Raw genomic sequence first — 16,164 nt, forward strand, 5'->3', positions numbered from 1 at the left:
ATAAGTGAAGATAAATAAGGGAATGAGGAAATATTCCTTACACAAAGAATATAAAGGGAAAAGGGCCACCCCACTTCATTCCACAGCTGACATTTCTTAGTGCATCCTGTGTGACGGGTTCTGGGATGGGGCGGGCCATGAGGACAGGCCCCCCGGGGAGCTCAGAGCCTGCGGGGGGTGCACAGTGGTCACAGGTCACCTCACGCAAGGGCACCCACCTGTCTCTGCTTGCCCTCTCCTGGGCCATCTCAGGCACTCTACTCAGCCCCTATATTTTCTTTTTCCTCAGAACCCCTTCAGTATGAGAGATATAGATTACATGAAATCCTATGCGCCCATTTCAAGTGTACAGTTTGGTGTGTTTTGACAAATGTAAGTTCCTGTAAAACCATCACCCCCATCAAAATAAAGAACATTTCCAGCACCCCAGAAAGCTTCCTCATGCCCCCAGGTTAACTACAGATCTGACTTTTGTCACCATAGGCTCATTTCACCTGTACTAAAATTCCACCAAAATGGATTCAAAAGTATCATCCCTTCGAGTCTGACTTTCTTAATTCAACACAATATTTGCAAAATGCATCCATGTTGCTGCATGTGTCCATCATTTATTTCTTTTTATCCCTGAGAAGTATGCCATTGCATAAACATCCCATGGTTAGTTTATTCCTTTACCTGCTGATGGACCATGGGTGATTTCCAGTGGGAGCTATTAAAAATAGGCCTACTATAAACATCCGTCTACAAGCTTTTGTAGAGACGTGTGCTTTCATTTCTCTTGGGTAAATACCTAGGAGTAAAATGGCTGGGTCATATGGTAGATCTCTGTTTCACTTTTTTTTTTAAGTTTTTTATTTAATTGAAAAAAGTTAATTTACAATGTTTTTCTGCTGTACAGGAAAGTGATTCAGTTATACACACATGTATATATTTTCCATGTTGGTTTCCAATATACTTTATTAAAGGATATTGAATATAGTTCTCTGTGCTGCACAGTTGGACTTTGTTTGTTTATTCTATAGATAATAGTTTGCACCTGCTAATCCCAACCTCCCAACCCATCTCTCCTCCACCCTCTTGGCAACTACCAGCTTGTTCTCTATGTCTGAGTCTGTTGTGTTTCATAAATAAGTTCATTTCTGCCACAGTTTAGACTCCACATATAAGTGATATCATAAGATATTTGTCTTTCTCTTTCTTACTTTGTTCAGTATGAAAATTTGTGGGTCCATCCATGTTGCTACAAATGGCATTATTTCATTCTTCTTATGGCTGAGTAGCATCCCACTGTATATATGTACATCTTCTATATCCATTCCTCTGTTTAACTGTTTAAGAAACTGTCAAGCTGTCTTCCAAAGTGGGGATAACAATTTCCACCCTTATCTGTGTCTGAGAGTTCCAGTTGGTCCACATCCTCACCAGCACTTAAATAGCAGCATCCCCTTTTACAAAACCATTTTGATAGGAGTATAATACAATGTGATCTCATTGTGGCTTTAATTCACATTCTAAGATGTCTAATGATATCGAACATCTTTTCATGTGCTTCTTGGATGTTCATATACCTTTGTTGAATTGTCTGTTCAAATCTTTGGCCCATTCTTTAAACTGGATTGTCTTCTTCTTACTGAGTTAGTATTGAATAGTGTTTAATTAACACAGATCAGAACCAGGTCATCGTCTATTCTAATCTTCACCTGATCACCTCCCAGAGAATTTGGAGTAAAATCTAAACCCCAAGGCCTGGTCTTCTACAGTCTGGCTCCTCCTCTTGTGTGATTAGCTCTTAGCTCAGTCCTTTCTTCCACACAGGCGGCTTGGCTGCTCTTCGAACCAGCCACTCATTTATTACCAGGAATCATCTTACTCAGGATTCTCTGGACACCTTTAGTGTTTACCCACCCACCCTGCCCCCTCAAACAAATCTGGGGTTTCCCTGCCTCTTGGGCTTCTAGCACTGGTGTGGAATGAATAAATAAATGACCCAATGACTCGTACCTAGCTGGGAAGGTCCGGAAGTCTCCTTTGAGACAGTGACAACGTGGTTATGATCACAGCAGAATAAAGAGGAGTTAATCAGATAACATTTCTCTTCCTCGTTATCTGATCATTTACAAAGTCAACATTTGCAAAGATCCCTTTGCAAGAAGCAGCATGGAAGAGACAATCAGCTCTACAGGTGGGAGAGACAGAGGAAAGGGTAGCAAGGGGCTCTTTTTACTCTATACCAAGACCCTAAGCAAGATGGGTAGCTATCAAGGTCTTTGCAGGTGAGAAGAATGGAAGCAACTGTGACGGATGACTTAAGCATCCCTCTGTGGGCCAAGAGAGGAAGCAGAGAGGTCCCCTAAGGCACCCTCACAGGACTTCCCTGGTGGTCCAGCGGTTAAGACTGCTTTCCAGGGCAGGGGGTGCGGGTTTAATCCCTGGGTGTGGAACTAAGATCCCACATGCCAAAAAAGTAAAAAAGAAAAGAAAAAGACACCCTCACAACAGTCCAGGAAGGAGAGAGGAGTTGTCTGAAGTCTAGTGGAGGCTGTGGTGGTTAACACGTGGACATAGATAGAAGAAAGCTTAAGGAGGTGAAGACGGGGGTGGGAGGGGGGGTCTGGCTCTTAGGGGTAGAAGGGCAACTGGCACTGCCCATTGCAGAGGTTCAGGGGTATTAAAAATGTCTTGGGTGGGATCTTGGTCACACTGAACTCCATGGAGACATGTGCGTGTGCTGTGTAGGGGCTGGGGCTCCGAGGTCTAAGTTTGGGAGTCCTCCCAGGATGAAGATGCGTGTGTGGCGTGGGGGGCGGGGGGCGCTGCCGAATCCAGGGCTGGGGCAGCCAAAGAAGAAACTCCAGGAGGCTGGGCAGGCCAAAGAGGGGTGCGGTGGCCAGTGGAGAGAGAGAGGGAGTGGGGCAGGGAGCTGACCGTGGGGGTCAAAGCCGCAGGAAGACAGAGTTTTCTCGCTCTTTGAAGGCCTAAGTCCCTGGGTCCCCAGCACGCATGGGCAGGAAGTTAGACGGGAGACAGCGAAAGCCGACAATCTTCTGGGCAAGGAGCGGTGGTTTGAGAGCTCCGACGGAGTGTTGGGTGGCGGCAATAAGAAGGTCTCCGGCCGCCGGGACAGGGGTGAGGGGAGAAGGCGGGGGTCTGAGGAAGCCCCGGGCCAGCGCGGGCTGCAGGAGCGCGGGCAGCCGAGGTTCGAGGGGTAGGAGGGGCGGAGCAGGAGGAAGGCGGGCGGAAGAGGGGAGAGAGGAGAGGAGGGGCAGGAGTCAGGGAGGAAGGCTGCAGGCGAGGAGGCGAGAAGAGCCCAGCAAGGGAGGAGGGGAGGGGCGGGGCGGGAGTGGGGGCGGAGCGGCAGGGATGCGCCCTCGCGCCCTGCGAGTCTAGCCCCGCTCTCCTTCCGCACAGTCGGGGTTTCCGCTTCCCTCCCGGGCGCAGGGTGAGAGGGAGCGAGGCCGAGCCTCAGCATCGGCCGCCGCCGCCGCCATGTGGCCCCCAGACCCGGAGCCCGACCCGGACCCCGAGCCCGCCGGCCGGCCCCAGCCCAGCGCGGCCCTTCCCGGGCTCCGTGCCCTCCTGCCGGCGCGCGCCTTCCTCTGCTCGCTCAAAGGCCGCCTCCTGCTGGCGGAGACGGTGAGTGCGGCGCCCGCGGCCGCCCCCGCCTGCTGCCCCCGGGCGTGGGGCTGGGGGCGCCGCCGTCTGCACGCCCGGCGTCCCGCCCGCCGGCCTCGCTCGCAGCCCCCGAGTTGGGCTGAGTTGGGCAAACTTCCCCCGTTTGGGATGGGCTCGTTGAAGCTGAGCCGCGCGCTGGTCGCAGGCGATGCGGGGGCCTCAGGGGATCCCGGGGAGGGGGCTCACCGACGCGGCGGCCGGACCCCGGGGAGCCCAGCCCGGCGCTGTGTGACCTCCGGCGCCTCCGCCCTCTCTGGGCCCCTGGGACGGGCTGCGTCCCCGCATCTTCAGGCCTCCCTCACGGGCACCCCGCTCCGCGAAACCTCCCGCCACGCCCCGCTCTGGCCCGGGAGGCATCGGCCCTTGGCGACCCAGGGTGGGCCCACGGCTCCTTGGCTCGCTTCCTCGGGCGCGGGGAGGACCGACCCGGCCTCGAGCTGCTGGGCGGAAGCCAGAGTGGAGTCCCGACAGCCGGGAGGGCGACCCCCCGGGATTGGGTGAGGCCCGGGCCACAAGGTTGGGGGGCGCGCAGGAGCCTACCCCCACCCAGACTGCGGAGGGGCGGCCGGGGGGGATGACTTCATCCCCCTCTTCCCCGCCCTCGCTGGGATCCAGCGCCAGCCGTCCCACCCTCGCTGAGCTCCTTCCTTCTTCCCGCACCCCCCACCCACGCCCGTCAGCCCTTTGTCTTCGGGACACTCTGAAAATCCCTCGCACTGTCGGCCTGTGGGGTTGGGGGTTGGAGCTGGCCTCCGGGGAGGGGAGGGAAGGGAAGGAAGACGCCTAGCGGGGAGGCGGGATGAGGCAGAAGCACTTGTTACTTGGATCTCCAGCAATTTGATAACCCCTGTCATTATTCCCACTTTGCAGACGGGAAAGCTGAGGCCCCAGCATCTAGGGGATTTGACCCGGATGAGTTGCAGGTCAGGTGACAGCATGGTTGAGAACAGCAGGGATCAAAGGAAGGACTCTGTCCCCACCTCTCTTTTGGGCTCTCAGGGGGCAGATGGCAGGCGTCGGTCCTACCGCCTCCTCCTGCCTCTGGGGTCAGCTCAGAGGTCACAAAGCCAGCACCTGTCCAACTCCCCACATGAGGCACCCGGATCCCGGACTCAGCTCACACTGCTGGGAGTTGCCTCCTGGTTGGCCACTTTGCAGACTGATAGGAGCCACATTTGTGGAGAGAAGCCTTGAGTCCAAGGCCCACTGAGGGGACCCCAAACACACTCGACTCAGGCCCTTCTCATGGGTGGAAGAGGAGTGGCCAGAGCGTAGAGGAGGCCCTTGGCAAAACTGGGCACCAAAATCCTAGGTCCAGGTGGATGAAAGGTGGGGTAGGACGGATGAGGGATGGGCACTGAAGAGGCAAGGGGAGCCAGTTGAGATCACTCTGCCTCCTCAGGTCACCTCTGGCTGCCCCCAGGCCCAAGCAAGTGGGAGGCTGACATGGGCAGGAACGGGGAGGAAGTTGCCACCAGGGATCTGGGGAATGAGGAACAGAATCAAAAGGGGGATCCCCAGAATCAGGCTCTGGGGGTAGGGGAAAGGAAAATGAGGGCCACCGATAACAGCCTTTGGCACAGGAAGTAGAGGATAGGGTTGGGCCAGGGTCCCGTGGTCTTGTCTTCTTGGGAGGCTCCAGCAGCCTCTCAGCACATCTCTGTGCCTCAGTTTCCCATCTGTTCAAGCTGGGCTCAGCTACCTCCGTTGTCATGTTCAGAGCAGACGCCCGTGCTCTGCAGCTCATTTGTCTGAAGTCACCATGGTGCCCCCTGTGGGGCATCTGGGTGTCATCCCTCCCGAGCCCCCCTACCCTGCTCTGAGCTACTCAGCTATGGACGTGCTCAAACCCAGCCAGAGTGACCGAAACCAGGACAGAAAAGGGCCAGCAACCACGGAGCAGGATTGCTTAAGAATTCCACATGTGGAGTCAGCCAGACCAGAGTTCAAATTCTGATGCCCTTTTATTAGCTGTATGACACTGAGCAAGCCACTTCATCTGTCAACCTCACTTTTCTCATCTGCAAAGTGGGCTGTGAATGGCACTGGGTGCACGGGAGGTGGTGAGGAGCTCTCACAAGCCTCGTCAGACCCTGGGCCCTGTGAACAGCCCCATCAAGCCTGTCTGCCCTTCCCAGTGCACGGTCTGCGGAACTAACTGGGCCTTGGCATCCTCCCGCATCAGTTGCCAATGCTGCAGAAAATATCTCATTCTCAATCAGTTCCTCATGACACCTTGCCCCTCCTTCCACAAAGGCGGGACCTGTGACACAGCAGGGCATGCAGTGGCAATGTCACCACTCCCTCTCCCTCTGGATGTTTTTTCCTTATTATGAAAATTTGAAAATATACAGCAAAAACATATGCCCACCAATTATGCAGTTGGTAACACATTGCCTTATTTGCTACTTACTTGCTCTCAAATCTCTTTGCGACCTGGCTGACTCTTTGCGACCCATAGTCCATGGTATTCTCCAGGCCAGAATACTGGAGTGGGTAGCCGTTACCTTCTCCAGGGGATCTTCCCAAAATAGGTATCGAACCCAGATCTCCCACATTGCAGGCAAATTCTTTACCAGCTGAACCACAAGGGAAGCCCAAGAATACTCTAGTGGGTAGCCTATCCATCCCTTCTGCAGCAGATCTTCCTGACCCAGGAATCGAACTGGGGTCTCCTGCATTTCAGGTGGATTCTTGACCAACTGAGCTTTCAGGGAAGCCCCTCTCACATATCTCTCTGTCCATCAATCCATTTTCTTAACTTTTTTATACTTTATTTTTGGTTGCACTGGGCCGGCTTTCTCTAGTTATGGCGAGCAGAGGCTACTCTTCATTGCGGTGCATGGGCTTCTTACTGTGGTTTTGCTTGTTGCTGGAGCACAGGCTCTTGGTGAATGGGCTTCAGTAGTTGCAGCACACACAGGCTCAGTTGCTCCTTGACATGTGGAGTCTTCCTGGACCAGGGATCAAACCAGTGTCCCCTGCATTGGCAGGCAGATTCTTATCCACTGTACCACCAGGGGAGTCCAATCCATTTTATTTTTGGTGCATCCAAAGTAAATTGCAGACATCAGTACATTTCAACTCTTGAATACTTCAGCAGGCATATTATTAACTAAAGTGCCAGATTTGTATCCTGATTTTCATGTAAATTCTTCATTCATTGAAAAGCACAGCTCTTGGGTTTGGGGTGTAATTTTCTCAAACTGGCTCTTGCTTAGTTGACTGCCTTTGAGAGAGTGTAGGTTTGATTCTCCCCTGTGGAGCATCATCTGGGTTGGGTGGATTCTGCTACAGAGCCTCAGGGGTGGGTGGCGGGGAGGTAGCCTTCTGGGGTACTGGACGCTGTGAGAGGCTGGGGCTTCCTCATTGGGTCCTGGCAGGGAGCTAGCCTGAGTCTGGGTGCAGGGCCATGCCCAGAGGCACTGGGGGCAGCACCCTGTGAGTTCTAATCCTGCGGCTGCAGAACTGGGCAGGTCACTCCCTGCTGGAGCCACCTCTCTTCCTGCCTGCAGGGTGGGGCTGTGCACAGGCCCTGACCTCTCCCTCCCTCGCCTCCCAGGGTCTCTCGTTCATCATCTTCGTCTGCTATGTGGCGTCCTCAGCATCTGCCTTCCTCACGGCGCCCCTGCTGGAGTTCCTGCTGGCCCTCTGCTTCCTCTTTGCTGATGCCATGCAGCTGAATGACAAGTGGCAGGGCTTGTGCTGGCCCATGATGGTGAGGGCTGGGGCCCCAGGAGGAAGGGGTTGGCCGGCCCTCACCCTCCCTTCAAGTCACTGGAGGCTGTTTGCAGTTAGTTGGAACCTGTTGGGTAGGCCTGGCCTCAGATGATCCAGGCCTCACAATGCAGCAACCAGGGGACCCAGAGCAGGTTGCCCGCCTCCTGGGCCTCCAGGGTCCCTCTATGAGGCTGTGAACCCAGATGGCATTCTCACCCTTGGCCATCAGGTGGCGCTGGTGCTCCCAGCTGGGCCTTTCGGAATGAGCCTCAAGCCGCAGGAATTCTAGCCATTTCCATATGGGGCAGGGCGGGTTAACTGAAGACTTGCAGGGCTCCCCCAGATCTCAGCCATCTGGCAACTCATTTTATCACCTGGGAGGGCCCAGAAACCCACCCTGGACTTTGCTGTATGAAATGAGTCAGAAGGAACAGCAAGGGTACACTTGAAACACTTGAACCCTGGTCTCCAGCTTTCTCCCATCCCCATTTTAGGGATCAGCAGGTGCAAACCGTGGTACCTAAATGGATCTGCCACAAGCATGTGGCAGAGCAAGACCGGTGACCAGATCTCAGTATTGGAGAGCCAGAGGGAGTGGGTGACAAGGGTTCCAACTTCTCCCTCCCCACCAGATGGGCCAGGCCACAGGGTGGGCTGCAGCCTGGTCCGTACCCTGTTGTCCACCTGTCAGAGAATGGCAGGCAGGAGGCACCTGGACAGGGCAGGAGTCGAGACTGGAGGAGGACCAGGGTGTGCAGGTGGGGCCTGGAAGGGGGAGTGCATGGAGGCTGGTCTGGGGGCTCTGCCTGTGTCCCGGATCTGACAGCGGGATTCCAGCCCTGTCCTTGGCACACACTACCCTTCTGAGCCCCTCTCCCCTGCCTCAGCTCCCCGTGGCCGCCTTCCCATGCTCTGTGCCCCACAGCAGGGAGCTCACAGCCGTGTGGCTGCACCCCTGTCTCCCCAGGACTTCCTCCGCTGTGTCACAGCAGCCCTCATCTACTTCGCCATCTCCATCACAGCCGTGGCCAAATACCCAGATGGGGCTTCCAAAGCAGCCGGGGTGAGTTGCTCCCCAACCTCTGGGAAGGGGGGGTGCTCCACTCACGTTCACCCCACTCCTAAGTGGGTACCCCTCCTAGCTCCTTGGGCACAGTCTGCTTCTGCTGAGGTACCTTGGCCTTTGATTGTGGTTCTCAGCAACACCACAGTCCTCTGGTTGAAGACGGACTCTGCCCGGAATTTGCAAAAGCTGTTGGCCAAACCAAATGAACAGCTCGATTGCCTATCTGTTATTAATGGGAGGGGGTCTGTGCCCGCCGTTCTGAGCTGCTTATCCAAGCAGATGAAGACAAGCTATGGGGACAGGGCGGCAGCTGCCCGGGGCGGCCTTCCCCTTCCCAGGTCCCTGCTCCTGCTGACACGTGCCATCCACCCTGCCCCTGTCTCCCACAGGTATTTGGCTTCTTTGCCACCATCGTGTTTGCCATTGACTTCTACCTGATCTTTAACGACGTGGCCAAATTCCTCAAGCAAGAGGACTCCGCACACGAGACCACAGCTGACAAGGCAGAAGGTGGGTGGCCACCCTGTGGGTTCCAACAGAGAACCGGGCTCGTCACCTGGGATGGTTGCTGCGGGGACCCTCCCTTGGGGGCTCTTGGCTAGTTTAAGGCTGGAGTAAGAGCATTTCCTCTCTCCCCGCGGGCAGGAAGTGTGTTCACAGCATGATTCTAGTATCTTTTCTTGTGGCACTGGTGATAAAACTGCTCCCCTCCGGGGAACACACGGTTCTCTGGGGCTTCAGCCTCTCCAGGAAGGGCACGCTGAGGGCATGCCTGGCACCTCCTCGCCTCACGAGACCACTCCTAGATGCTGTCCACTGGGCTGCAGAGCAGTCACCAGTCCCAGAGTAGCACCCCCGTCTCCAGTCATGCCTGCCACCCAGCTTAAAGACCAGCAAGCCAAGCTCTTATTCACAGCACCCAGGCAGATACAGGGCAGCTCGGGCTTGTTTTATCCAAGGATGGGTATTTTTTATATCCAGGGAAAAGTGCCACAGACTTTCTGGCCTCCAGCCATCCTTCGGCTCAGAATGGCTGTTGTGCCATTACCTGACCTAAAAAGAAAGGAAAAACCTGCAAGCTGGATGGCTGGTTTTTCCATCCGTGACAGCACCCATACAACACGTCACATCCTTGGCATGCATGTGTGCAGCACAGGGGGGGCCTTGAGGGACATGCCCAGAGGGACCAAGCCAGTTTGGAGCTTGTGATCTCTCAGGGCTTCCTCAGCTGCAGCCTGGGGCTTTCCTGCCCGGGGAGGCCATCAGAGGAGATAGAGGTCCCTGCCCAGAGGGGCAGGACCTGGAGGGGCAGTGGAGGCTCCCACACAGAAATGCAGGGAAGCCCAGGAGCTGACCTGGGATAGAAGGCCCAAGCTGTTTACCTGCCTGTTCCTCTCCAGACCCCCAGGCAGGCTTTAAATGGATAGACAGATGTCAGCTCCCTGCAAGTGAGTAAATCGGATGTTTGGCTCAGCACAACTCCTCCCCACAAGCCTGGTGTCCCCGATCCCTCCCAGCCCTTCTGTCAGCATCTGTTGACCTAAACACCTGCTGAGGCTGCCGTGTGCTGGGCCCTAGGGATGTGCAGATGGGCAGGCTAACTACCTGCCCTCAGGGAGTTGAGAGGGCAGGAATCAGACCCAGAGAGAGAGTGGTGGTGTACACGCAGGGCATGAACAGGGAGCAGGAGGAACCCAAGTTGACTACAACTATAACAGCAAAACGAGGGCTCACAGAGGTGGAGATGAAGCAGCCAAGGGAGCACCCATCCTATGGGCCAGCTCGGAGGCTGTGGAGGCGACCCGAGCTGGGTTTTGATAGATTTGTAGGAGTGTGCAGGCAAAGTAAATGGGGCAGGGGGAGTGAGGACAACAGACTGTAAAGGGCAGGTGCCCCCGTCCGGGTGAGGTGTTTCTGGAACAGGTGGCCGTGCCCTGTGAGGATCAGCAGTGACCCAGGGCGGGACAGAGACAAGGTGGGCTTTTGCGGGGCTTCTTTCCACTGAGGGCCTGCTGTCCCCAGGCAGGTGACATTGGAACTCCTGGAGCAGGGGAGACTGAAATGGCTAAAAACAAGCTTCCTGCTTTTCCAGTATGTTTTAGTTTCTGGGACAACAGCCAGCCCCACTGCGGGCTGGGGGGCGGCGGGAGGGGGGGTGTGGGGGTGTGGTGGGGTGCAGATACACAAGCCTGCCGCCTGCAGTGAGAACAGCCAGGCAGATTGGGAGGGCCTGGGGCCCCAGAGGAAGGGGCATCTGGGTTCCCCGCCTCCCTTCTGCTGCAGCCTAGAGAGTCCCAGGCACTCATAGTCCCCACACCAAGCGGACACCACCATCAGCTGTTGTGGCCTGAGCCCAGGGTTCTAGCTGACAGCACCTCCCCGGAGTCGGCTCTCAGGTACCACTGGCCCCAGAACTCCTGCCAAGTGTCCTCTCTGCTTTCCTTTCAGAAGAGAATTCCGACTCTGACTCCGACTAAGACCTGCCCTACCCTGGTACCTGAGTCACGCAGGCCTCCACTCCCGCACTTTTTGACCAGGTCGGCCAGAGTGTGGCCAGGAAGCCTAATGGGAGGGAGGCTGTGATTTCTCAAGCAGCAGTGGGAGCTGCTGACGGAGCAGGCCTCCTTACAGCCCCAAGCAACATTCCTGAGCCCCCTATACACAATGGCAACCCTTGGCTTAGCACTGTCCAGCCTCTCTGCCGTGATGGCATTGTGAATATTCTGCCCCTTCTCATTTCTACCCCAGGACCTTGAGCCCTTTAACCTCTCTGCCAAAAATAAGCACAGGGGACAGAGCAGATGGAGCCTTGTTACCCCATCACAGGGGGCCCTTCATGCTGTGGTGGGTGTGGGGGAGAGAAACAAGATAAAGACTGCCACAAGGCCAAGCCCTGGGCCCCGGTGGTTTCTGTCTGTGGCTAGGGCCCCTGCTCATGCCAGGCACTTTGTCAATAATGATCCTTCCAAAAATTCTTTTGTTCAAGGAGCACCAGTTCCCTCTTCATTCTTGAAGTAGGGAGAAAACTAGCCTCTACCCTGTGACCTAGGAGAGAGTAGGTTCCATTGCCCACCTCACACTTCTGGAGACCAGGACCATGACTTCGGGTGACCTGCCTATTCTGGGTGTACGACTGTTTCAAAGCAAAGCTTGTAGACAAGCTTACCAGGTCCAAAAGATTGAGGGCTCCAAATAACAAGTGGCAGCGACAGCGCCCAGGGCAGCTGGGCAGGCCCAGCCCAACCCTCTCTTTCCTGGGGCCGTCAGCAGGTGAGCGGCTCCCAGGCCCTCAGGACAATGTATTTCTGGACACCTGACCCACATGAGGGGTGAGACGTGCCTTCTGTGTTCACCTAAGGACCTTATGCTGTGCATATATCTTCAATAGGATTTTGTTACTTTATGTATGATTTTTTTTTTTTTTAAACACAAAAGCAGCTTCTTCAGTGGCATTTCCTGTGACCCAAGAGACCTTGTGAATGAGCCAGAGTTCTGGACCCATGTTTTGGGCATTTGTAGTCTTTTCTTCTTCTCTTGCATGTGAATCTCCTATCCTGAAAAAAGCCATCATGGATTAAACCAGACTCACTTCCTGCTTGGAGTGTGTGTGTTTGATAAAAACCTTACACACCAGAGCAACGCTGTCAGGTGAGATGCATCAGCACAGCGTGGTCCCAAGCACCACGTGGATCCTGCATCTGCAGGTTACAGCGGCGATGCCCGCGCACTTGCTCCCCGCCAGGCATCTTCGTGGGGGCTCTTTACTCCTCACATGGTCCTCTCGTAGTCCAGGAATCTGACGGAAGGTTCTGTGACTTGCTCAGGTCTCCACAAGAGGCCTGGGGTCTCAGCTTCTCACATCAAGGTAGGTAACAATCCCACAGTGAGTCAGTGTCTTGGCCCAGGCGATGGGAAAGATCAGGGCACTCTGCCCCAGCTTTTCACACAATATGTAACGTGTTCTGAAAACACGTATAAAAGTAGAACCTGGAAAAGCCGATGGGCTGCTGGGAGTGGCTCCACCTTGCCAGCCCTGGCCAAGCCACTGGTCAACAGCAATACCGAAGTGTCCTCACCCTCCACGGTGGCTGTTTGGCCCCCACCTCACAAGTCTGTTTCAGGATCCAGGCCACAGGCTTTGAAGGGGTGGGAGCAAGGCAGAGTGAAGAAAGAGACAATACTGTTTTTACACGTCCGTTTATTAAACAAGAACTCCTTCATGACAATTCAATATTTATTAGCGATTAGTGTTGAGAAAATTATTTCCCTCTACATACAAAAATACAGATTTGAACACTATGAAAACAATCAGGACAAGTACCGTGAAAAAATTGGTCCTTCAAAAGAAATAAAGGGGGAAAACTGAGGGCAGTGTGAGGCTTTGTAGGCTGTCAGGAATAAACCAACAGGAGCGAAGGCTCTGGGGCCCCCAAACCACTCTGAATGGATAGTCAAATCTGGGGCTGGTGGGAGCTGAGTGGTGCCCACACCAGCCTCAGAAGCCAGGATGGGAGCTCGGACTGACCAATAGCAGAAACTGAAGTTTGCTGAACACACATCACCTCAGCTCACCCCACAGCTGCATCTATACTGTTAAAGGAAATAGACTTTTAAGAAGCAAAGTGTAGTAGTTATTAAATTAACATCGCCCCTCCCCCAAGTACCACTGGGCCAAGTACCAGAGTAGTCACATGGGAATTATCAGCCATCTGACTCGTCTTCCTTCGTTAGAAAATAATGACACATTCTGTCTGACCCTTCAAAGCAGAAAAAAAAAAATTCTTTTATGTTTCAATAAATCCATTCCTTCATTTTAAATGGACTCAGCTAGTTTCCTCAAGATTTCTCTTGACCAGACATAACTCAGTCCTGCAGGGGCGGGAAAGCAAAAGGTCATCTGTGTCTTCATCAAGCTCACCACAGCACGGAATCTAGTATGTTTGGGCTGGAAAACCAGAAAGGGCCATCGAACCTATCCAGGGCATCCACGAACCAGAGGTCCGAGTGGAAGATGAGCCCGAGGCCAGCAGAGTCCCCACTCCCACTCCCGCCCCAGGACGCCTCACACAGGCAGAGGCAAGCTGGTGGCCTGAGCGGATCTGCAAGACGGGCAGCAACCGGGAAAGGGCTTGTCACCATTTCAGACCCAAAGAAGGGGAAGTCAGAGCACCGAGAATGTTCTGTTCTGTTCTTATGGAACCACTTTCCTCTTACTATTTGAGGTGAGCAGTGGCTGTTCAGAAGTAGCAAGTGGGTAAAAAAATGCCAAATGCAGTTATACTGATTAATAACTATTTCACAGAAATATACTCTTACTCTCAGACTGTTTAAGTAAGCGGAAACGAGATGCTGGGGAGAAAGCAGCAGAGAAGAGACAAGGGAAAGCTGAGGGGTTGGATTTCTTTCGTTTTACAGGGAAAACGACCGAACCTCAAAACTAGCATTGCTGAAAGCAATATTAAAAGGACACAATCTAAAATCATGCTACAAAAATAGTGTTATCTGTTGAGCCAAATGTGCATCTTTTTCAATTCCATGATTGACGGGAGTGTTTATGTGACTGACACGGAAGGCACCAAGGTGAAGTGATTATTATTTGTCTTAGAATATCCAAAGACAAAACTACCTACTTTGGGAAAAGGAAAAAGTACAGTCATACTTGTAATAAATAGCTAAGTGTTTTTGCCATGGGTTCCTGAACGCTTACAAATTTCAACATATACAAATAGTTTCGCCCCCTAGCGTTCTCTTATTGCTTAGGAAAAGCATTGGTTTTATCCACATACGTCAGTTTCATCATGAGGCAGGGTTTGAAAACTCGTTTTTAAACAGGTTACAGAGTGACAGAGCTGGGAGTGGGTGAGGCCTTGGGCCTGGGCCAGTCCTAGGGGGATTTGGGCGGTGCACAGGCGTCCCACCCTTGAGCTCCCCCAGGAGGCCTTGGACCAGTCAGTTTTCCCTCCAAGCCCCGAGTATCTGCCTTCCTCACATCTGCAGAGAGGAGAGCAAAGTCCTGAATCTTGGGAAGTCGATTCTGGAAAAGGCAGGAAAGCAAAATGGGCCACAGAGGGAAGCAGCCAGATGCGGCCCTGCCTGCCTGGGCACCAGGACCCCATGCTGTCCTCGCTTTCTGACCGCTCCTTCAGATGGCTGTCCTAATAAAAGGGGCGCTTCCTACCGGGTTTCAGCAGCATCCTCCCAAGATGACTCAAATTGGATAGTTTCAGATTATTACTGAATCCCGTACAAACCCTCGTCAAATCAATTGTGTCACGCGTTCTCTCTTCTGAGGTGCAATGGTGAAAAACTCGGGCCTCACCCTAATCCTGCCAGCAAAGCTGATTAAGGTCATTTGAGACAAGGTCCTACTCTAAATGAAAGTTCTGATGTAGCTCAGTAGAGTCCAGGCTATTAACCCCTTCTTGAAGGCTCTCAGCCCTGTGTAGAATGCATCCCAAAAGAGACATGACACGCCAGGGTGTCCAGATAGCAAGTCACCCAGACTGAAGTCTTGGAATGAAAGCTAGACATCAAACTAATCCTGTGAAAAGGACACATAATTCAAGGATCCATAAACTAAACTTTAGGCAAATTGCCATTGATTTAGACTCAGTGGGCTGGTGGGTAATTTTTTTTAATGTTTATAGAATAATAAAAACAAGAAAGGAAAAAATAAATCCCCAAGGCTGAGAAATTACATCCAAATGAAATGAGAATATAATCTAAACCAAAGAAGGGAGTTTCAAGCCTGTAAGTATATAAATGCCATTTACTGGTATGAAGAAAAGCTAAACAAACATTAAACTTTGAGAAAAAAAATTCTTTAGATCTAACAGATATTGAGAGCAGAAAAGGTTTCTAAATAAAAGAAATGTAAAGAGCCACAAAGATTTCCAATTACCTTCTCAACCAGACAGTTATGATTTCAGCTATATCTGCTGAGGGGAGAAGAAATGAAGATTTTACAAAGAGCCAGGAAGGTTTACACGGCTCAAGGCAGGCGGTGTCGGGTCTGCGTCCTCTCTGAGGGGGCCCCAGATCAGAATCTGAGTCACCTGTCCACACCTGTGAGTTCCCAAACTCACACAAAGAGCCCAGCAGCGCCCAGGCACGCTGGTCCCCACATTCGGCTCCCGCTCTCACGTGGGTTCCAGAATACAAGACCTCACTTTTCCAACGAGGGCAGGATGTAGTTAACCAAGCACAGCCGGGGTGGGTAACCATGTCCAGTGCTCTCGACAGGCCCTCAGCAGATGATCTGGGCCTCCTCCCCACTCTTCTCATCTCCTAGACCCGCCCCTGCTCGCTCCCTCATCAGCTGTCACCGAGCTAGTCCTGGGAGTGGGTGCTGATGAAATAAGAGAGCCCCTGGGTTCTGCACACTTCACCAGGGGCTGGAAATGTGTCTGGAGACCTCACTCACTAACGGCAGTCACTAGAGCAGGAAGCCATTTTTTATGTGGTTGGGACAGTCAATTTAGAAGCAGCCCTCAGCTGAGTTGGTTTCTCCTTTTGCTATCTGCTTAGTGTCATGTTTTCCGGTAAACCACATGTGGAGAAAATGACTATCGGGCCTTGGCACAAAGACTTCGTGGTTGCTTTGTCTGGAACATGGGTGGCACACCGGGACCCACTTATATCGCCATTGCCTCCCAGAATCCCTAAAGTGGCCACGTGTTGTCTCCACACTCTGTTAGGGCATATTC

The 16,164-nt window shown here is 53.2% G+C and overlaps 1 protein-coding gene across 1 annotated transcript; it reads left to right on the forward strand.

The window, feature by feature from the left end:
• Positions 1 to 3,455: 3,455 nt before the first annotated feature.
• On the forward strand, positions 3,456 to 12,032 carry CMTM3 (CKLF like MARVEL transmembrane domain containing 3). Its single transcript, XM_052656401.1, has 5 exons — positions 3,456 to 3,633; positions 7,235 to 7,390; positions 8,360 to 8,455; positions 8,848 to 8,968; positions 10,907 to 12,032. The coding sequence occupies exons 1-5, from the start codon at positions 3,487 to 3,489 to the stop codon at positions 10,933 to 10,935; spliced, it is 549 nt and encodes a 182-aa protein (XP_052512361.1). The 5' UTR covers positions 3,456 to 3,486; the 3' UTR covers positions 10,936 to 12,032.
• The last annotated feature ends 4,132 nt before the right edge of the window (positions 12,033 to 16,164 follow it).

The sequence above is a fragment of the Budorcas taxicolor genome, chromosome 18, assembly GCF_023091745.1.
Source record: "Budorcas taxicolor isolate Tak-1 chromosome 18, Takin1.1, whole genome shotgun sequence".
Lineage (NCBI taxonomy): Eukaryota > Metazoa > Chordata > Mammalia > Artiodactyla > Bovidae > Budorcas > Budorcas taxicolor.